The sequence below is a fragment of the Vulpes vulpes genome, chromosome 14, assembly GCF_048418805.1.
Source record: "Vulpes vulpes isolate BD-2025 chromosome 14, VulVul3, whole genome shotgun sequence".
Taxonomy (NCBI): Eukaryota; Metazoa; Chordata; class Mammalia; order Carnivora; family Canidae; genus Vulpes; species Vulpes vulpes.
The window spans coordinates 44,720,841-44,744,705 of NC_132793.1; the positions used below are offsets into that span (position 1 = coordinate 44,720,841).

Here is a 23,865-nt window from a genome sequence, read left to right on the forward strand (position 1 = left end):
AAAGGAGACAGAACATGGAAGACTCCTAACTCTGGGAAACAAACTAGGGGTGATGGAAGGGGAGGAGGGCGGGGGGTGGGGCGACTGGGTGGCGGGCACTGAGGGGGGCACTTGATGGGATGAGCATTGGGTGTTATTTTGTATGTTGGCAAATTGAACACCAAAAAAAAAATTTATTATTAAAAAAAAAAAAAACAACAAAAACTGGGGCAGGGATCCCTGGGTGGCTCAGCAGTTTAGCGCCTACCTTAGGCCCAGGGTGTGATCCTGGAGTCCCCAGGATTGAGTCCCACGTCAGGCTCCCTGCATGGAGCCTGCTTCCCCCTCTGCCTGTGTCTCTGCCTCTCTGTGTGTCTCTCATGAATAAATAAATAAAAATCTTTAAAAAAATAAAATAAAAAATAAAAAAATAAAAACTGGGGCACATGTTCATAGCAGAGATATGGCTAGGATTTCTGCACCCTGTTTTTTGGCACTACCTTTATCATGCAAAAAGTGGGTGACAATGCAGAGATCCAGTGTTCAAGTTTCTGCTGGACTCCATATGTATGCCTGTAAAGTGTACACAATATGTATGCTCAGAGCCACACAAATGCAAACAGCCTTTCAATAATAAGCATCCACATACGAGAGTGAAAATGAACACTTTTCTACTCCTAAATAGGCTGAGACTATTGGGATTCAAATTTTGGACTTGGTTTGGCTGCCAAGAAACCAAGTCCTATGGTAACTTACTACACTTACATTCAAGGATGTATTTGGAGCCCAAGAGAGGTGTGATATGCTCTACTTCCCTCGCAGAGTGGCTAAAATATTCAGATGCAATATACATCCCTAAAGTGGGTTGCAAATAGTAGTGTCCTAATGAGAGACAAGGTAGAAAAACCATACAATATTGAGATCAAGGGTAAAAACTTTAAGAGAAGTATAAGGTATGTTTCTGAGAATGTTTATTTCCACATATTTTAATCTTTATATTGTATGGATACATTCTCTAAATATCAGAAGATAATTTTGGGAAAAAATAGATAATTAAAGGACTCTGAAATTTTGCTTGAAAATTCTGAAGAATACATAGAATCTTTCTAGGTCAAAAGGGAAGAGATTTTAGATTTTATCTGTTTAATCATTATGTGTTAGCCTGCTTTGATCCACACCTCAGTAAGGGTGAGAGAGGAATACAGAGGTAAATATGTCAGAACTCTTAGGCATAAACAGTGTGCAGGGGATTAAAATATGTATTCAAGAAGGCAAAAAAGAAAACATGAAAAGAAAAAAAGCTTTAGTTTGGGTACAGATATAATCTTCTGGAGCTGTGGAGAATCTTCTTCTAGCTGAGAACAGCCACAGAAGTCTGTGTTGGAGGTGGTCATGACTGTGGGAAACCTGTGGGAACAGAGAAGCCCTCCAGGCAAGTGGTATAAAACAAGAACAAAACAGTGAGGTGGCACTGGCTCTCTTTGCTAAGGCGGTGTCCCCAAAGTGTATTCCATGAGCTACTAATCTAGCCAAGCATTAGTTAGATGTGTTAGATGCATCACAGGTGAATAAAGGGAAAGACTGTGGCTGGAACAGGGCAAAGGGCTGCACACAAATGCTGAGGGACTTCCTATATCACAGTGGGAAGTCAGAGACAGGGCCACTAAAGGGAGTAACACAGGAGATGAGGCTGGACTACACACTTGGGAGGACTGGAAAGCTCTCCAACAGGTATCTAGGGAAATCTAGGGAAATAATGATAAAATCATTATCATTTAGAGATAAATGAAAAGACTAAAGAACAGTCGTGGGGACCTAGCTGACCAGAGCTGGCCAATGACAATCCTCCGGAGAAGCTTGACTCTAGTTACTCCAAAGCCAGAATCGCCTTCAGTAAGGAATTCTCCATCAAGAATTGATCCGTATAAGATCTATGGAGCCACAGACCACATGAGAGTGCTTAGAATTTAACATATTTTATCCTTATAAAAATTTTAATAAAATTTTCAGTTATGGACTCTTCAGTCTTTCTGGCAAATAATATAATTGCTATTTTTTTCCAGTGGGAAATTTATTGTTCTTCAATGCAATTCTTGAACTGATTTATCTGTCACTCATTTTGACATCTCAAGCATAATTTTATGGGCCCAAATACACTCTTTCAGTTCGTAAATTCATACTGTGGGATTGAGAACTTCTGGAGAGGGAAACTGTAGCAGGTCCTGGAATCCTAGATGGCAGAGGTAGAAGAGCCCTTCAAGATCATCTGTTTTGACCTTACTGATGCACAGATGTGGAAAGGGGAAGGAATGGCAGTGTCCTCTGGTAATGTACAATGCCACAAGGTCACTAGCAGGGCGATGCTCTCCGAAGGGGGGCCAGATGGAAAACAGCTCACTGGACTCGGGCTTAGTTTCTTGAAAGATAAGTGCGAACAGACTTAAACTCTATTTTGCAGAGCCTGGGGTAGACACAGAAAAGAATTTCCAAATAGAAAGAAAGTCCCTTTAGGAAACAATCATGGCATCTCCATGACTGTCTTTTAAAGTAGGTTAATGGATTAACTAACTGGGCCTATAAGGGATTCTCCTGTGACGCCTTTACAGTCTGTAATTCTTAGTAACTGGAATGAAAGTAGTATACATAATTAATTGATCTATTTTGAAATAAAGAGGTTATTTTGGGCAGCCTGGGTGGCTCAGCGGTTTAGCGCCGCCTTTGGCCCAGGGCCTGATCCTGGAGACCCGGGATCGAGTCCCACATCCGGCTCCCTGCATGGAGCCTGCTTCTCCTTCTGCCTGTGTCTCTGCTTCTCTCTTTCTGTGTCTCTCATGAATAAATAAATAAAATCTTTTTAAAAGAGTGGTTACATTAAGACAGAATAACAAAAGAATCATAGAACAGGGGTAAAGGAGTCCAGGAATATTTGATTTTTGATGATGAGTCCAATGGCTGTGGCTACTGCTATAAACTCCCTATGCTGGGCCAAGGTTCTGAGCTCAGCGCTCACAGGCCAGTATGTAATTTCCACAATTCCATGAGGCTGACACTTTATCTTTATTTTACAGAGAAAAATGTTGTCAGACTGTCTGCCTTTCTAAGCTTATCAAGATCAGAGTCCTCACCTGGGGCCATGGATGCTCTCAGCTCCCTCAGCCTTCCTCTTAGCCCCTTTCCCCCCTTCTTTTTCCCCTCCCCTGCCTGCAGTAAGCATCCTTCCTCATTCTTAGTAAGCTCATGCTTTCTGTAAGGACTTTGCTCTTGCTGTCCTCTTTGTGTGATGCTCTTTGGGGGCTGCGTCTCCTGCTCCTTTTGGGTCACCTCCTGGGGCGTGTAAGTATCACCCCCCCCAGAGCTTTCTGTACCCACTAATGCCCCCCTTCATCCCTGGTAATTTTCCTTGCTCTGAAGTCAGCTTTGTCTGGTATTAATACAGTTAGTCCAGCTTTCTACTTATCTGTGTTAGTGTGGGATATCTTTCTCCATCCCTCTACTTTTAATCTGTGCTTTTACAATTTAAAGTATTGGTTTCTCAGGATGTTTGGGTGGCTCAGTGGTTAAACAGCTAGCTGCCTTCTGCGCAGGGCATGACCTGGGGTCCCGGGATAGAGTCCCACATTGGGTTGCCTCGAGGAGCCTGGTTCTCTCTCTGTGTCTCTGCCTTTTTCTGTGTCTCTCATGAATAAATAAATAATATCTTAAAAAAAAATAAAGTAGGTTTCTCATAGACAACATATAGTTGTTTTTATTTTTTAATCCACTGACAGTCTTTTTTCTTTTAATTGGTGTATTTAGACTGTTGACATGTAATGTAATGACTGATATAGTTAGATTACTATCCATCAGGTCTGTTAGTAGATTTCATTTGTTCCTCTTGTCCCTTCCTATTCTTTTCCTGCTTTCTCTCTCTTTTTTTTTTTTTTTGAGAGAGCACATGCATAAGTGAGGAAGGCGGACGGAGGGAGAGAAAGAGAATCTTAAGCAGGTTCCCTCCTGCCTGACATGGAGCTCAATCTCAAAACACAAGATCATGATCTGAGCTGAAACCAAGAGTGGGACACTTAACTTACTGTGCCACTCAGGCACCCCGTGCCTTCTCTAATTTTAATTGAGCATTTATATAATTCCAGTTTTTCTCTTTTCTTAGCATATTCATAACTTTTAATTTTTTAATTTATTTTTTTTTACTTTTTTTAGTGACTGTTCTTGAGTTTGACATATACATTTGTAACTAATCCAAGTCCTCTTTCAAACAGCACTATTCCACTCCACAGGTAGTACAAGTACCTTACAACAGGGTATTGTCAATTCTTTAATTCCATCCTCATAATACTGCTGTCATTCATTATTTATCCAATCATTGAATACATGGTTGCTATTATTATTTGGAACAAACTGTTATCTGTTAGATCAATTAGGAATAAGAAAAATTAAAGATTCCATTTACCTTATTTCTTCTCTAAAACTTTTCCTTTTAAAAGTAGATTTGTATTTCTGATCTATATCATTTTCCTTCTTTTTGATGAATTTACTTTAACATTTCTTGCAAGGCAGCTCTACTGGCCACAAATTTCCTAAGTTTTATTTGTCTGAAAAAATATTTTTTTCCTTCACTTTTGAAGGATACAGAATTCTATGTTGGTTTCTCTCTCTTAACACTTTAATCAAATTGCTTCTTGCTTCTATGATTTCTGAAGAGAAGTCAACGGTAATACCTATCCTTGCTCCTCTATAGTTACTTTAAAACTCTGGTTTCTTTCAAGATTTTTCCCTTTGTTTTTGATTTTTGGTAGTGTCTTAATCTGTTTGGGCTGCTATAAGAATGTATCATACATTGGGTAGCTTACAACAACAGAAATTTATTTCTAACAGTTCTGGAGGCTGGGAAGTCCAAGATTAAGATGTCAGGAAACCTGATATCTTGTGAGAGCTTGCTACCTGGTTCATAGATGGCTGTTTCTGTGCCCTCACTTGGAGGAAGTGGTCAAGGGAGTACTCTGGGCTCTCTTTTATAACTAATTTCTTTTCTGAGGGCTTTACCCTGATGACCTAATCATCTCCCAAAGGCCCTATCTCCAAATACCATCATACTGGGGTTATGTTTCAAAAAATAAATTCTGGGGACAGGGGCACCAACATTCAGTTTATAACGCATAGTTTGAATGTAATATATCTAGGTATAGATATTTTAGAATTTATCCTACTTGGTATTTTCTATGCTTCCTGGAGTTGTAGTTTGGTATCTGTCATTAATTTGAGAAATTCTCATGTATATTAAAATTACATATTAAAAATACATAACATACTTAATTATAATTTCAAATATTTTTTTTAGTCCTTTCTTTTCCTCTTAGTATTGCCATTAGGTGTGTATTATACCTTTTACAACTGTCCCATAGGTCTTAAAGGTTTTGTTCATGTTTTTCATCCTTTTTTCCATTTGCATTTCATAGGTATTACCATTGACTTCTCTTCAGAAATCATAGAAATCAGGTTTCTACTGATTTATCTTCAAGCTCACAGTTCCTTTCCCCAGTTGTCCAGCTGATTGATGAGTTCATCAAAGGTATGCTTCATTTCTGTTACAGTGTTTTATATTTCTAGCATTTCCTTTTAATTCTTTTTTAAAAAAATATTTTATTCATTTATTCATGAAAGACACAGAGAGAGAGGTAGAAACATAGGCAGAGGGAGTAGGTTCCATGCAGGAAGCCCGATGTGGGACTCAATCCCCGGATCCAGGATCACACCCTGAGTGGAAGGCAGACGCTCAACTGCCAAGCCACCCAGGCATCCCATCCTTTTAATTCTTTCTTGGGAGTTTGCATCTCTCTGCTACACTAGTTGTCTCTTCTTGCATGCTGTCCACACTCTTTCTATTATAACGCTTAACATGTTAATCATAGTTATTTTAAATTCCTGGTCTGATAATTTCAAAATCTCTGCCAAATCTGGGTCTGATTCTGATGTTTGTTCTGTCTCTTCAAGCTGGTTGTTTTTTGTTTGTTTTTTACCTTTAGTATGCCTTGTAGTTTTTTGTTGAAAGCTGAACATAATATACCACATAAAAGGAACTGAAGTCAATAGGCCTTTAGTGCGAGGCTTTATGTGTGTCTCTCTTGGAGTTAGACTGTGCTTATTTTCTGATTCCCATGTTTTTGTCTACCTTGTTGTCTCCCTTAAATAAGGTCTTAGATATGTAGTTCTTTCAGTTGTTACTTGACAAAAGTCCTTTTGATATAGTGATATGGCATGGGAGAGAAGTTCCACAGACCTATGATCTGATCTATGATCAGGTCTCAGTGTTTCAGTGAGCCTGGATCTCTAGGCTGTGACCTTCATAAGTGCTTCTTAGTTTTTGTTTTTCTGTGTCCTCCCACTTTCCCTTTAGGTGAGAACAGCAAAGCTAGAGGGAGCTTAAGTTGGGTGCTTCCTCTTCCACTAGGTAACAGCTCTGGTAAAACACTTCCTCTTGAGGATAGGGCTGGTTAAGAAGAACAGAATGCTCCAGGTTTATCTCAAAATGGCTTCTTTCCCCACCCTCTGCTGAAGCACGAGGGTTCCCCCTGCCCCATCCTCCTTGTGAGAAAGTGGTAGGGCTCCTTGAGGGAAAACACACAAAAGTATGTGTGTGTGTGGGGGGTCTCCCAAAGACCAGGCCCCTCTTGACTCTAACTCTCAGATTTGTGTACAGGGAGCCTCCAGCAACTGATCAACTACTGTTGACATTTTCCTACCTTGTTATTGGTTCCCAGGGGTTTCTGTTCCTGGGCTTCTACTATGGCAAGTTATGATTCTGTTATCTGTCTGTCTCTTCTGTTTGGGGGGTGGCAATTTTCTTTTTAACTTTAAGTCTCTGATGGCTCAAAGAAGAGCTGCTGATTCTCAGTTTGTTCAGCTTTTCATGTCATTAGGATGGTGGTGATGACTTCTAAGCTCCCTACATGCTGTACTGGAAACAAGGATTCCCCTTACGTGAATTAAAGCAGCTTCATTCTTATCCATCCTATCACTCTGTTTTATTTTCTTTATAACACCAAAGCTCCTATCTGAAAGTCTCTAGTTCAACCATTTATTTACTTACTAGTTGGCTGTCTCCCTTAGTAAAACTCCCTTAGTAAAAACCAGGAGTATGAGACCACAGGTCTTTGCCACATATCTGGCATGAAGCAGCCTCAATAGATGCATTGCTTGAATGACTGAGAGAAGGCCTCTGGCTCCCAAGGCTCGGACCACTGGACACTAACCAAATCTTTTGTCCCCCTGCACATTTCTAGAATAAAACCTGTCATGATGGTCTGTCTTTTCGCTTCATGGAGATGCCCGAAAGGCCAGGATGAAAGGGTTAACAGTGTGGTCCTAGGGCCTTGAGCAGGCTTCTGGTGCTACACCTTTTAATTCGTTTGATGTGTTTGAAAAAAGGGTCCACAGTTAAAACACAGAAACGTAAAACCTGCAAAGACTGACTAAACCTATTTTGAGATTAGCACCTAGAGCACAGAGGAATAGTTAGACAAGGAGCAAAGAAGGATGAAACTGTTACTTTTACTAATTATGAAAAATAATGAGCATCTCCCCCTTATGACAGTACTCCTGGCGTCAGGGTAGAGAGGAATATCAAGGAGCTATTCATAGTCGAAAGTTATTCAGAGTTGCCTAATCTAGGCAACAATGACAACCAACAAATAAGAAAGAATAACCCCTTCTTCCTATCTTAAAATAGTAAGTGCATTTCTTCCTATGACTTACCCTAAAAGCAGTCCATAATCAGTGAGATGAGCTATAATAGAAGTACACATGAAGAAAATCAGACAACAAAACCTCCACAACAACAAACAACAACCTAATGGATTTCAAGTAACACAAAGTATACCTTTCAGGAGAAATTCTCAGTGGTGGACAGTGGGCCTTGTTTCCTTCTCACAGAGGAATTCTGTGTGCTTCTGACACCCTAATGGAAAAATCAGGAGAACACGCCCTGTCTCTTGGACAGAAGGCCCTTCCTACCGAGGCAGCTCAGAGGTAGAGGATGAGAACGGTCCTGATTTCTAACACAAAGCGAGCTCTACCATTTGCCACTCAGTGTACATTTACACAGGCTGGCTCTGACTGCCAAGGGAGGGAGGATAAGGCAAAAAAGAGAGAATGATCTATATATCAAAGGCCAACTGAAAAAAAAGGAAAACAATGTCAACTTTTGAGGCAAATCAATGGAGAAAGAATTCTCAATAGCCAAATTGTTGTAAAGGATAAAACGGGAGCTTGGAGTTAATAATAGGCTATAGATTTTTTTTTTCCATCTGTATTGGAGCTTATCTTATAAATAAATGTTCTTTATTATTCTTTGGCAACTGCTTGTAGGTGACTCAGTCTTTCAAAAACTGGACAAAAGAAATAATATAAATCCCTTGTATCCAGGGAATTCCTTTAATTAGGAGTGGCAATGAATTAGAGAAGAGATTTGTTTTTGATATAAATCTGCAGATGACAGTTGCCTTTCACAAAGTTCTTAATGTCATTCCTTTACTAAAAAAAACCTCCAATAACAATAATAATAAATTCCCAAAACAATATATCTCAGCAATACATTTTTGATAACATATTTTTGGGGTACCTGGCTGGCCAGTCAGTAAAGCATGTGATGACTGATCTCAGGGTTGTAAGTTCAAGCTCCATGTAGGGTGTAGAGATTACTTAAAAAAATAAAATCTTAAAAAAAATAATGCCTTTTAGTAAATTCTGGTTATTCAGTATTTTTTATTATCTTTTAGAATAAATGATTCTTCACATATTCAAAAGTTAACAACTTACTTTCCCTGAGAATTTCCCAGAATATTTTAAAGGATATGCCTTAATCTGAAAAAGGTTATTTGGTTGGGGTCGAGATAAATAGGTAAGAAAATTACATATATGAAATAAAAAGAAATTTCCATAACCACATTGAGGTCAAACATACTCCACATATAATGAAGCCACACTAGTAGAAGATTTCCTTTCAAACACAGCTGCCAATACCGGCTATTCTTTGCCTTACATGGGCAAATGCTTTTGTGATTTCTGGTACATCAGCCTTAACCAGCATTTCTGGGCACTGGCTCCAGGTGAAGCTCCTGGGCTAGTGGGCACACACACACACACATACACACACACTCACACACTGACATACTTGCAGTAGTTGCTGAGGCTGCAAGGGAGACAAATACCACCTTGACAGCAACCTGGTGAGTTGGGGTGGCTTAGGGAGGAAAGGAGGGGCATCTAGGAACAGGAGAGTCAAACAGGCCATTGTCTTAAAGGGGCACTTAGAATTCCTGAAAAGGACAGCAGAGGACTTAGGCCCCAGCCTGAATGCTACACCTGAGGAAATAAAAGTCCAAAGAAATTAAGAGACACCCATACCCACTGTGGCAGCACAGTGGTGTCCTGCGTTCTATCCTAGCATTCTTTCCTGCCTGCACTTCTCAGAAATGACTGAATCATCCATTTTTCTCCCATGCCCATATCTACCACGGCCAAGTAAGGAGAGTCTGGAGGATATTAACATGTCTTTCACTTATAAAACTGACATTCTGGTGGAGGTGACAAGGAGGACTCTTAGCTTCTCTTGTCTTTACTGCACCCAGTCAAGGCTGCTTCAGCATGTCTGCTCTGCTAGACGGTCACTAACGTGCCTGCAGGTAAACACGACAGAAACACTAAAGCCTACCTTCACAAATACATAAAAAAGCAAATATTCTAATCCTCCAGATTGTTTTTAGTTGTTGAAAAAAGAAAAGCAACATGGCAATATGGAAGCTTTATGAACCCCTTTTCTACAGAACTGGGCATTTAAACAAACCGTTTCAAGCACTCATGTTCTGCTCTATATGCAAGTCTTCCCTGACTACTGACTTAGTAATAAAAGTAGAAATAAAAAATCCCTAGCAATCTGACAATAGCACATTTCTTTTCCATGACCAAAGACTGTCAATATTTACAGGGACAAACTTATTTTTGAAAATAATTTCACAATGAAATCATGTCACTGAACACACTAATATTTATTTTATACAAAGGTCAATAAAAACCTCAAGAAGTGAGCAGATGCTCTCAGATGTGAGGGTTTTCTGTGCTCACACAGCAAACCCACATTTCTTCAACATACCATTTTGCAAATGCTGTGTATTATTAAGAGGAGGCGGACTCTGCCAGGCACATGATTTGTATATTTAAGGGAGGTGTATGGAATGAGAAAGCGAAATATGTTAAATTTCAAAGGACTTGGAAGCAATGCTGCCTGGGAGCTTGTATTACAAATAGCCCTACATTATTACATACGCTATTAATGAGGCGGAGTGAATGAAAGTACAATTTGAATATGCATGACTCTATCCAATGAGCAGGACTTTTGTGTACTGATGAGGTTTTTTTCCCCCCTCCTAAAAAAGGATTAAAATTATTCTCAGAGAAGTATGGCTGCCCAGAGACCAGTAAAATAAATGTACTTAGACCAGAGTCATACTATATTCACATGAAATATACAGGTGCTAAAAGAATGCTTTTGACTCTACCTATAATTCACAAAACTTGTGCATAATCCTCTCCTCCTCCAAAGAAATATTCCCCAGCTTCAAGCAGCTGTGTCACTACAGTTTCTAAGCAAAAATAACGATTTTAGTGGAGATCCCTAAAAGTAGGCAAGGTTAAATAAACCTTTTGAGTACAAAGCCTTTACTTCCACAGTGAGGAGCACTAGTTAAAAGACTGGGGAATGGGTAAATTATTGGACCAAATGGCTGAGAATTAATCTCTGCTGACTAGCTGTAATCTAACGAGGCGTCTGTGTCCCAGGGAGCCCGCAGCATGTCCCTGGCGGTATGTGCAGTGTGTCGAGTCTGCGTGGCACCCTTTGTCCTCGCTCACAGGCGGCCTTTCCCCTCATTGTCCATAATATCCTCATGCATCTGGGACGCGTGGAATGCATTCATACTAACAGACTTACCATTGTTTTCTCTCAGAAGCTTTGTTGAGCAAAGACTGCATCACGGTTACTGATAATTATATTGCTTAATTAATCAAGACAAAAAAAATTTGCAAATCATTGCCTGGTTGCCAAGCAGGGAGATAAAAAATGACAACAATACAAGCTGAAGCAATATAACAAAAGTAACAGCTATCTGATCAGAAATTCTTATATAATGAAGCTATTAATGCTAAATCGGTTAATGTTAACATTGCTCCAGGTGTCTCTACTTAGATGCAAACAAAAAGGCTAACATTATGGATATAAAAGGCCAAATGTTGCCATGGATTCTGTAACCTGATAGAGAGGACAGCCTTTTCATTTGATTAGGGAATGCAATTTAAATACCAGGGACTGAAGCCAAACAAACAGACTTTCCCTCCACAAGCCTCTTGCATTCACCCTGGGGTCAGTGGTTGGTGAACAAAAGGTCAGCCACACTTGCCCTGGAAATGTCTGGATTAATTTTATTACATTGTAATGGTTTGTACTTTAAATGTGGGGATAACACTAAATTTCCAGTTGGCCATTATTCTCTTCTTCCCTTTAGGCTTTTTGAATTGAAATATTAAGACAGCGATTTGCTCAATTCATCTATCAAAATTTATGACCAAATTTATAAAACTTACATACATTTTCTAAAGAAATTTTGAAAAGGTATGTTAATACTTGTTTAATGCATTAAAAGTGTAATATCTTTTAAAAAATCACTTTTTAAGAAAGTTAGAAGTGTCACTTTCACACTGTGAACTAAAATACCTTTCATGTTCTCTACTCATTACAAAAAAATAAAGGTGACATTTTTAGGATGGTAAGTGACATTTTAGAGGGCCATGTTGAAAATGAACTAATAAAGTCAGTTAATCCATACTAAATATTAAAGAACCACATTTTGCAGATTTGGAAGCTATAGGGCACTAAATCTGTTGGTTGTCTAACATCAACATTTTCAGCTTAATTCTTAAAATTAGTGTTCTTCCTGGACAAACACAAATGTTATTAACACTCAAAGCCATTTTCTTACACGGGTGAAAACTTTACACATGCACAAAGACATGAATCAAAGATAACGCAAATATTTAGTATAAAGAACTTGTGGCTTCATCACTCCACTCCCTGAATAGAAAAGAGGGTTCCCTTTATGTCAGGCTTCTCACCAGCCAGAGTGGGGCTTTTCTCAATTCAGGAGGTGACCCACGCTATGCCTAGTCTGAGAAATGGCTCATTATTTATTCTATTTGCATGGTAGTGACTGTAACCAAAAAGGTACTAGTAAGAGTAATATAACAACACAACAATTACCACTTAAATGGCTTTTATTCTGAGCCAGCCACTGTTCGAAGTGCCTTTCACTTCTTAGCTCATTTAATCTGCAGGACTTTAACACTTTAGATTTTGTTATAAATCCCAGGAAATCTCGGTTATCTATTATTATTATTATTATTTTAAAGCTCAAAAATAGAGAGTATTTAGAATAGTAACTTTTAGCTCCTTTGAGAGAGTAATTTGGAATGAAAATGAAAATTACACTTAATATCAACCCAGAGCACAAAGTCATTTTCTTGAGGAGTGACTTAACTATGCTACACGTTTAATTCAAAACTTAGAAACAAACCCTCCTATTAATAATTCCAACACAAAAACAAGTCACTATATAAAGCACTGCTGAAATACCACTAAAGACATGGCAAGGATCAAAACCATAGCCATAGCCAATGTAGTACACGGCACAGAACCACTGGATTGTTCCCGCCATTTCCATGATCAATACCAACTGATGTGGCTGCACTGATTCTGTGGCAAGGTGCTTCAATTGTTAAAAATCATCACATGGGTGGGCTGTGCTGCAGAGGCCTAGCCTTCTTCACGGCCATGCCCGCAATCCTTCAGGATTGACCCCTATTAGTGGCAGTCGGAGGCTCAGTGAGCACTGCCTGTCTGTCACGCAAGGTCAAATTCTATACCCACAGCCATCCACAAAATGCTAGATGTGACACGGGGTTCATTCAACTCTTATTATTATTAATCCATGTGTTCCAAATTTGAAATCACCATTTTTTAAAATTAAAAAAAAAATTTAAATTCAAAACATTTAAAATACCATTAATGTCTTCACACTATAATTTCCAAAGAGTCTTGTAATACAAATACAGAATTCTGTATTCTTGAGGAAAGATACTCTGAAAATCCCAATTCATACTGAATTTCCATATAGCAGGTGTAATTCAGATACATGTGAGACATGCACCAGTTGGAAAAAAGTCCCCTTTAACATATTTATAACATCGTTTTTCAAAAACAGTTAATCATATGGCAAATGCTATATGTCAGAGCGTACCTAACAGGTGAAAACGTACCTCAGGTTTCTTTGTGATTGCGATAAAGAACATGTGATTCTTCACTGGGTAAATAATGATTGAAACGTCTCCAAAGGCGGTCGGGATAATGCCCCTGCGGTAATCCCTGGAGTGTTCAGACCAGACGATGTGGACCTCGTCGTTCCCCAAGTGACGGAGCTGCAATGGCCAATTGGCTCTTTATTAATCAGAGTGATAACAGCAGTTTATGAGGGGTCGTGGCTTACAAATTGAATTATAATACTCAGAGGCAAAAATATTTCACTACTAAAAAAAGGTATGATACCACTGTCTTCTACGAGGATTTAAAAGACACAAGCACATGAAAACACTGCTCACTTTCTATGAAATACATGGGCACTGAGATGATGCATATAAACATGGCAGGTACATTATGGCGGGAAGGGGTCAAGACCTTTTCAAGAATTTTTTTAAATTAAATTTTACTCTTGTATTAAAGCCTTTTGCTTTATATTGCTGAGCATGTCTCCAAACAATTAACGAATGACATTAGCCTTTTATTCCATATTACAATAGGGCTTCATAAGACTCTTTAATTCAATGGTTATTAAGAAAAAAATATGAATATGAGACCAAATGCCACTTTAACACAATTGTTACCAAATGTATAAAAACTAGATTTGTGACAAAGCTTTAAGAAAAAGTGTGTATTAAATTACCTTTGTCTAAGAAATAATATTACATAAATTTAATAAGAACACTTGATTAGCATTCAGAGAGTGCCTTACTAAATACAAAGGATATTCACATGGATTGTTTCCTTTAATCTTTCCACTAACTCTTAGGCAGATGACATCATCTTTGTGTTATCTGACAGGGAGGAGATGGGTCTCAGGAAGACAAAGGCACCACCTGACCAAGGTGTGAAATCAGTGAGTAGCAGAGTGGGTATGGAGATCTGGGCTGGGGCCTCTAACTCTGTGCCATTTCTCCTGCTCATGGCCATCTAAGTCATCCCCAAAAGCCAACTGTACTGTCACAGCTCAAATAGGGTAGCCCATTGTTTTGGTCATTTTATTGACAAAAAGGCCATAAAGTCCAAAAACAAGTCAGAGACCTCAGCGGGTCTGTGGAGGGCTTAGCATGCCTCCAAGGAAGAGTCTCTTTGAGACTTCCTCCCGGTCCGAGCTTTTCAGATGCAAGAACACTCTTGCTGAAGGTCCTGCATACCAACTGAACATCCTGAGCCATAGAAATCCACACATGAAATTGTCTGGTAAGCCTGAAAGTGTAACTAAAAGAAAGTAGGTTACAAACATTAAAATGTTGGCCAAAATTGAAGTCCTACAACCATTTTTTTTTTTTTTTGAATTTCAAATATTTTATTAAGGGAAAACAACTAATTTTTGGGTTTCTAAAACCTTTAAAAACATTATAAAACATTTATAAAAAAGCTTCACAAAATACAAATTAAATCAGCCAGATATTTTGACTAACCTCATGATTTACTATAAAAATCAAGTATTACAAACGCTTGTGGATTTTTACTTTATAGTAATTCCCTGAGGACTTCATTTCACATATATCAAACCCTTTCACCATGTCTAATACCAATAGGAACTATTTTTTTAAGTTCTCATTACACCATTAAGACATTTTAAATTGCTGTATCAAATTTCAACCTAATGATACTTATATAAAAAGATGGAAAATGTGTTTTGAATATAGATACATGAAACAGATTCTATCATTTAGATTTCGGAAAGAAATGCAGCTTTTTAGTTAGCATTGAGGCAAAGCAGGGAACCTGCTTCTTTCCAATTGCATTTGGGTCTTTGCAAAAGTCCACTCGGCGCTGAGAAACTTTCCTGTTCACCAGGGTGAGTAGTTCTGTGAACTCTAAGGAGGAGCCAAATTTTCCCAGCATCTCACACAGATCTTGAATGTACCATGAGCCATTCACAGTTTCCCGATGAGAATAATAACCTTCTGCAACAGAGTAACACATGAGAAAATCCGCTCCAGCAGGCAGAGTGTACACTGAGGCCGCATCCACCTCCGTTATGTTGTCCTCCAGCTTGTCTGTCCGATGATCCACTACATCCAACGGAAGGACTGGCACGTCATGCTGGTCTCCTCGACATGCCTGAATGATAAATATCTTGGGTTTTCCAACTAGGCTCTGACATTTGTCTCCTTTGAATAAGCCAGTCAGTGTCTGAATTTCAATTTTGGCATCATATGCATAAATGTGATTTCCTTCACCATGACTCAGGAACACACATAAAAAGCAATCGGCATCTATGTGGCTAGAGGTTGATGCCTCATGAATTTTGAGCAGTAGTTCTTCTGCTTTAAGATCATTAAAGCATTTCACCTCAAATCCTAGTTCTGAAAACCTGCGCACGAGATTATCCCTGTCTGCGCTGGTGCCGCGCCTGTCCGGCAATGTTAGGTGCCAGAAGAACCGCTCGTGATTGAAGATCAAAGCAATTCCTCTCCTCTTGTGGTCCATTTTGTACATTTCTTCCGGGTCAAACATTTCTCTCTTATAGAAGGCATCAGTTTCTGTCACATTTTGTTCCTCATCTGCAGGCCCGGCCCGGCGGGGCCCCGGCGCCGAGCTCATCGCGGCCCCGGGCCGAAGTCCTACAACCATTAAAGCTGACTGGAGAAGGCCCTTTAACACCTACTGAAAATCTGAGGTCTGGTTCTCTCCGATGCTTGAGAAGAATGCCACCATGAAAAAGAATTTATTACTTCTCATCTTATTTAATAGATGAGCCCTAAAAATGACTAAATTCAGATGCACTGTTAATAAAATATGTTGTACCAAAGGTAATGTGGTTTTATATTAAAATAAAAAAAAAGGATTTTTGGAATATCATGTATTTAAAACATGTTAGCATAAATAAAATTTTCTTTACAGACTATTTGACCACAAAAGAAAAATCTGAGGGGACCCCAACATGGCCTCCTTTCCATTTACAAGGTTACAAAGGAATTTGGTTTGCTGCAATGCTTTCCTATTCTTCACTCTTTCATGCTTCTGGGAATGACTGTGTAAGTCTATTTTTTAAAATGGCTTAAATTGGTACCCTTGTACTATAGTGAAGTGCATGTGCAGTTGCAGGTAACCCCTACAGTAGGAGGTACACAATTCACCCATGTCTGAACTTGGGCTCTGGGATAAAGGCAACTCTGTGTGTTGAGCACAAGTCATATGATCCAGAACAATTTAATGGTGTCTACAACTTTCTCAATGTAAAATTACCCAGTATATCTCTTTTCTTCTTTTTTCTCTGTCACATAAAAAGGCTAAAAGGGTAGCAGGGAAAAGGTGTAGCCAAGAAGCCATTACCATCCATAAATAGTTAAAGGAAAGACACCAAGTTCTTACAGCAATACTGCATGAATGTCTCTATATTTCTCTATTTCCACCTCTCTTTCTTTTCTCTTTTCTTTTTTAATAAAACATGCCAGGCTCTCTCAACACACTCCTGAAATTCAATCGTTTCGGAGTAAAAACATGGTAGCAGCATTATCAGCAACACAATGAAGGCAGGTTTTCAAGGGAAACAGGAATTCTATCAAATTTAAACTTTTGGGGGGAATTTAGGCCAACAGAAGATAATTGTGACAGTGGGGATATTGTCATCCTGTAAAGAGGGGCAAACTTCCAGGTGGTTTTGTTGTGCTCTTTGATAAGCCAGCACAAAAGTCGCAATGGGAACAATACACCACTAAACACCCTACAAATGTGGTAGCCCACCTAATGCTAGCACCGTAAAACCTGTGAGGCTCCTTTCAATCTAGAAGTGTAAGTTGCTTAAGGCATTAGCTCTGAGGTAATACAGTGATTACTGAAATTTTGCAGTCACTCTCTCTTTTCTCAATTAGGTTCCTCAATTATATGATCCAAATAAGTTTCTTCCAATTCTGTTTGGACTGTGTTCTCAGAACCGCAGCAAGGGAGAACAGTATCCCACTGACAGACCCATCCCCCCAGTGTGGCATTTCTGTAATTAAGGAAAAGCTATTTCTGTGTGGTAATGATATAATATTCATCATCTCAAAGCTTTCAATGTCATGTGCTCCAGATCTCTGGACAAGTCACAGTTTAATTAGCTAACTCTCAAAACTAAGAGCTAAGGCCACGGGACCCACTGACTGGTAGATCTGGAGCAAAGAGCAGAAACATGCTCTCTTCTACCTCAGACAAGAACCCAAGCCAGTGAAACAAGTAAAGCTAACTCAGCCAAGATGTCCACCATGTCAGAACATGAAGGAATACTCTGGAAACTTCACTGTGTTGCTCAGTTTAAAAGGGGATTTCATTACAAAGATGTCATTTTGTAAGTTCTGGAGAATTCTGAATAGAGGTTCCCAAATTGAAATCCACCAGTGAGTTTGTTGTGTGCGCACAAGTCAAGCTGGTATGACTCATGTATAATGTGGGAGAGACTGATGAATCTCGTCCTGGGATGGAGCTGTCATTCACGCCAGCAATTGCTTCAGTTGCACAACAGGCTCCAGAATGTGCGGATGCCTAACAGGCTCGGAACAAATGCTTGGTTCTTCAGTCTTAAGAAATCAACCCTATGTCCTGCCACTTCTCATCCTGACAGAGTTTTAAAGTTCCTCCGCCCGGGCCATTCTGCCTGCTGCTGCCAGGCGGCATGCACTGGTGACACTGGTCATGGTACACACCTAATAGGCTGACCTCCTTTCCCGACTAATTGCATTACATCGCCAGCTGGCTCCAGAAGGAGTCGTCTGTTTGATTGAAGAATTCCTGCTCCTCAGTGGGCCCGGCTGCTACTTTTACTAAGTAACAGTCAGGCCTGACATCCCCATTGTTCAGCTGACAGTGTGCCCATCCTAAAATCTAAGTTTTATTTGTAAATTAACCAAGAAACTTCCTGCCAGAACAGTGCTGCCTGGAGACTGATAATGTGGGCCTTTCATCCCTTTTCACTCGTACTGTATCACTGCCAATTTGTTTTTTATGCGGCTGGCCAGCCTGAGGCTATAAAAGCCTTGTAAGACATAAGTGCAATTATAGTCCTGGAGTCAAATGAATTGGACAAATCCAATAGCACAGCTCTGTCCCCACTCTGCAAACCCCTACAGCAGTTAGATTAGCTGTGAAAAATCTAATCTAGCTAGAGCTAACAAATTTCTGCAGTGAAGGATCAAGAGTTCAGTATGGGGTTGCAACCGGATTGCAGAATTGAAAAAGTACCCCCATGACAGGGGCAGAAGAGAGCATGAATCACTTTAGAATTTTGCAGCTCATTTTTAAGCTGTTAGGGACAATTTAGTTAGAAAAAGACAAGGAACTGTGGGCTGCTGTTACTGTGACTGATTTTTAGTCTGGCTGTGAGACATCCTGATAAAGAGAGTTTGTCACTAATGATGCTAAATCTCAGAGCTTCAAAAGGTATCGCTGAATTTTGATTATTACAGTAGGGAATCTTTCAACCAAGCAAAGCCTTGCAACATTATTTATAGCAAGGCGTTTTAACAAGAAAACATGATGTCTTTTCTCAAAAAAGAAAAAAAAGAAGAGAAAGAGAAAAAAATAAAAGAATCCTACCTAGGAAATAATTTTTAAAAATATTTTAAATAAACCTATTAACAAAATAGTTCTTGGTCATAAAAGAAAATCATAGAATATGGCAATACATTTGTGGATTAGCAGCAATTTATGATGTACTACAAATAAAGAGGATGTCGAAGCCTTCCCTAAGGTCTTGGTAATCTGAAAGAGAGCAGGGTCCCCTTCAGTAAGAATGTTGCCACCAGGGTGGCCACCAAAATCTAAGACATGGAGGCAGCTCCTCTATGGCCATCATGCTTTGCACAACCCAGACACTTAGTCACTGTGAAAGCTGTCTGTGATTGTGCCATGACCCAAGTTCTGAGATCTTATGGACACCACTGCCTACAATATAGGTGGTCTAGACATTTGGGGCTGCAGTGATGATAAAGCAAAACTGCAGAGAAAAGAGATGAGGCGGTAAGAGCAGGGTTTACTGGCCCGTATCAGTTACCCTCTCATAGGGCAGGTAAGAAAAGATTCAATTAGACCGTGGGCAATGATGAGGGCTGACATTAGCGATCTTACACCAGGCACCATGCTAAGCAGTTTCACGGGCATTATCCATTTACTTCACAACAACCCTGGGACATAGGCTATTTTTAATTTCATTTAGTAGATGGGGAAGTTGAGGCATGGGCCAGTAACTGGATATACAGTTGAGCCCAGGTTCTGCCTGTCTCCAGACTTTGGCTATAACCACCATACTGGATCCTTCAATGGCAGCCTTAGCTCCTAAATGAGCTATTTTCCCACCCATTCAGGTGCTGTCTGCACTTGTCTTGCATCCTTGTAGAAAGAGAGTGGGTGTGAGGTAGGGATTCCGGCCTACCCACCACCAAGCTAGTTGCAGTTGTTCCTTTCATCTGGAGTCAGATTTCTAGGCTTCCTTCCCAGACTAAAATTCTTCTGTTAAGGTGCTCATCACCTCTAACAGAGGATCACCTGAGGTGAACATCCTGTAGGCTAGAGGTTAAAGGCCATGTTCCCCTGGGGAGGTCTTCAGAGGTGAAGGAGGTTTCCTCTGGATTCTAGAGAAAATTGCCTCCAGGGCCCAAGTTGGAGAGAAACAAGGTTAGTACCAAATGTAGGACCCCTAGGCAGGAGCTCACCTGCACCTGTCATTCTCACAGATATTGCCCAACTGTCCTCAGCAAGCCTGAGAGGTGCCTGTTTTCTCAGCTCTCTGTCAGTACACAGTCCTTGCATGTTACGACCTTTGCCAACTGAGAGGTCAACAATGTTATTTTCTGTCAGTTAACAGTCAGGTGAGGGAAGATCCAAAATTAATAACTATGAAGACCCTTCCTTTCCCTAAATCTTAATCTCAGGATTTAAGGCTTAAATGATCTGATTGCTTTTTCATTTCCTTCTTTGTCTAATTTGTGCCAAGCTAGATATTTCAGATTAACTACAACTGTAGCTTGAGAAGAACTACACTGAAGTTGCATCCAGAGGAAATCAGTCTTGGTGCATGTTATGCCAAGGCCTTTGGTCTGGACTATGAGAGACCCACCTACAAACAATGGCAGCTTAGGATGGTCCTCAGAGAGGCTGCTTACCTTTTTGGTGAGTGAATCATCTGAGTCTGATGGCATCCGAGTTGAAACATGGAAAATCACTTCCACAGTCGAGGTAGCATAGTAAGGGGCAGTCTGCCCTGTGCTGCCGTTGCGCTGAAGTCCACCCATGAACCCGCAGTGGGTTGAGAGATCCACCTGATGCAGGCAACAAAGAGGAACGAGTGAGGGTCAAGCCTGAATTGTCCTCATTCACCAAGCAGGAATGTCTGTTTTTTAAGAAAATCTATTTTCATTTTTATAGCTTTCTGATAACAAACAAATGTAATACTAAGTTAGATAAAATTGAAACATCAAAGAAACATTAACATGAAAGTGCTCTTAAATCTTATCAACTTAAGAAAACCACCATCACAAATTTAGTGCTTATTTCTCTAGTTTTTTTCCATCCTGTATGTATGTATATATGTGTTTATATGTTTACATGTGTGTATTTATGTGTATTTATGTACACATATACAGAGTTTCCCTACTAACAGATTTATGGGATTAGCTGCTTTCCCAAACACTGCTGTGTGGTCAAACCATAAGGAGCATTCAAAGGAATGTTTTGGTAGGATGATGTATTAAAGGGTACAGATGGTTTAAAATTTAACGGCCATTGCTAAACTATCATTCAAAGGAGTTGTTCTGATTTACACCACTAATATAAGTTGGAATTACTCTTTTTCAAGCTATGGTGTGAATGCTCACTTGTTAGTGCCAAGGACCCATTTTTTTTAAATTTAATTTTTCATTTTTTTTTCAGTAAAAGCACCTGTTGTAGCATAATCCAAAAAAAGCAACAGAAGAATCTCTTTTGTGCCAAATATAATCAATATATACACTAAATTAATGTTCTAGTCTTTTCTTAAAACTCTAGTTAGGAATGTGTGGCTTAAAAAGAGTATTAGTTAAATGATTAAATATATTCCTCAGCAAATAATAAGTCACTTTATTAGTAATAAGGATAATTTATTGGAGTACAGGAACTCTTTTAGACTATAATTTACTTGACATTTTATAAAGCACATGGTCTTGACCTTGATATAGGCTTCTCCTGTCCCTATCTCCATATTAGTTTCCTTGCTTAACATTTAACTATCAGAGACAAGTCTTATTTATGCCCCCAGAGAGTTTCCCACAGCACAGATAACCAGGAAACCAAAACAAAAGTAAGGAAAAGTAAGAAAATGACTTCAGATATGCTGATTTCCATTATAACTACTCTGAGTTCTTTTAGATTCTGAAAATATATTTTCCTTTAGGTTTATGTTCTTAGAGACAGATGGGTGTGTGTGTGTGTGCACGTGTGTGTATAAATGTATATGTCCACCTGTCAAAGTATCATTTAGTAGAGAAAAAGCACACTCTTTCAATATCAGTCACTCTGGGGTCTCCCTTAGGGAAACAGGTTGGCTGCTAAACCATCATGGCTACTCTGTTCTATTTTCACGACAATTTGTGACTTCATCCAGCTCTTTTTTCATGTTTTCACTCACCATGTCACTGATTTATTTTCTAATCTCCATATGATAGCCAAAGCCAATGCTTCTCTGCCCATATTTATCTTCTCATACCACAAACTGTCTATGGCTGAATAAGCCAATCTGATTATTTGGTACAGATAAAAAGCAGATGAAATAATACTAAAGGGAAAGTTATAGGAAACAAAAGTTCATGTATGAAGTACTGAAAAACAACTAACAGAAGATGTCAAACTTAATACATTCACTAACTCCAGGATGTTATCCATACTAGATTTGAATGTGAAAGCTTATATAATTGATGTCCAGTTTACATATATATCCTTAAATAGTGCTGGTCAATAAACAGCTCCTAAATGAAATTAATCACCTCCCATCCAAGTCCGGCAACAAAATCTTCATATGCTTGGCTTCCTCTTTCATTGGAAAGGATTGAACACTTGTCTTCTTGACCTTCAGCAATGTAAAATACTGCAATTTTGTGCGTTTCGCGGCTATAAATTTTTAAATTTAAAGAAGTTAGAAGTCTAATATTTAAAATTTTATTTCACTACAACCACTAGCATGACTCCTGATACAGAGCTTACATTTATGGAGAATTTACTAGGTAAGGGTCGGTCACTGTTCTGAAGAGGTTTGACTCACAGTTCTTATTTACTCCCTGCAAATACTCTAAAGAGACAAGTAATTATCATCACCTCCCTCATAGAGGTGGTTGAAATAAGGAACGGAAAATTAAACAAAAAGCACACATAGCAAGCAGGAGACCAGAAATTGAAGCAGGGCAGTCTGGTTCTTGAGATCACTCTTTCAGACATGTGCTATATTTAACAGCATGTTAGAACACACACTCCATTTTTGGTGCAAAAAAGTATGTGAAAGCACTTCACACAGATATCAACTGAGACTAGATCTATGTGACTGCCTATAGATCTATATTTTACTTAATGCATTTTGAGATAAGGATATTGGATAGCTCCCTGACTAGAACTGTAGAATGTGCCAACACTTTATAAGAAACAGAAGCTTCTTCCCAGCAGAACACACATAGGTACTTTCTTTGTGGAGAGATCTACCCACTCTGTGCTCCAACTAATCTGAGGTAACTTAGTAGGGTGGACAGATGTCCAGGGAAACCTCTTAGGCCATATAAACACTTCACCCACTTCCTCCATGATGGATTTTGGGCATTTTGCTATTAAATCAAGTAAATGTGATGTGTACTTTGAGGAAAGGAGTCCTGCCTTTTGGCCTTTTGTAAAAGGCAAAAGGTACTTGACATATAGCAGCTGCTCAGTTAAATCTCTGTTAACCAGAGACCCAGTGCTATTATATAAATATTTTAATGACCAATTTCTAAAAATTATACCCTACAGTGTAAAGTGTCAAAATCACTAGACTTTTACCCAGAAGTTTGGTGATAGTTTAGAGATGAAGACACTGTGCTAATTCAGAGCTTCCATTAAGAACTACTCATTCCATGGCCCCATCACCCAAGAGTTTTTACTCTGGTCTCTATTTTCTAAAATTTCGGATTACCACCTGCATAGCAGTTCCATCTTTATTATTATTTTTGCATTGCATTCTGAAAAATCTCATAGGAAAAACAAGTGCTCAAACAATACAGAAATGTTACTATTGTCTTAATTGTTCAACATCTCAACAGTATAATCTGATTAGACATCTACTGGTGGAATTTGGACTCCATATTTTAACATATTTGTTTTTTTGTGTTTTTTTTTTCTTTAAATATTTTATTTATTTATTCATCAGAGACACACACACACACAGAGAAGCAGAGACACAGGCAGAGGGAGAAGCAGACTCCATGCAAAGAGCCTGATGTGGGACTCGATCCTGGATCTCCAGGATCACGCCCTGGGCTGAAGGTGCGCTAAACCGGGGATGCTCTATTTTA

At 39.2% G+C, this 23,865-nt stretch overlaps 1 protein-coding gene and 1 pseudogene across 9 annotated transcripts in view; both read right to left on the reverse strand.

The window, feature by feature from the left end:
- Positions 1–23,865, reverse strand: part of RALGAPA2 (Ral GTPase activating protein catalytic subunit alpha 2) — a 320,348-nt gene that overhangs the window by 84,966 nt on the left and 211,517 nt on the right. For all 9 annotated transcript variants that reach the window (XR_011996989.1, XR_011996990.1, XM_072736512.1 and 6 more), the window contains 3 exons: positions 22,318–22,441; positions 20,464–20,619; positions 13,339–13,497 (listed from right to left, as the gene is read on the reverse strand). Coding sequence is in view for 7 of the 9 variants with exons in the window: in XM_072736512.1 (XP_072592613.1) it covers positions 13,339–13,497; positions 20,464–20,619; positions 22,318–22,441 (439 nt within the window). In the remaining 2 variants the exon portion in view is untranslated. The remainder of the gene's footprint in view (positions 1–13,338; positions 13,498–20,463; positions 20,620–22,317; positions 22,442–23,865) is intronic.
- LOC140595405 (caspase-6 pseudogene) lies at positions 14,653–20,285 on the reverse strand (annotated as a pseudogene).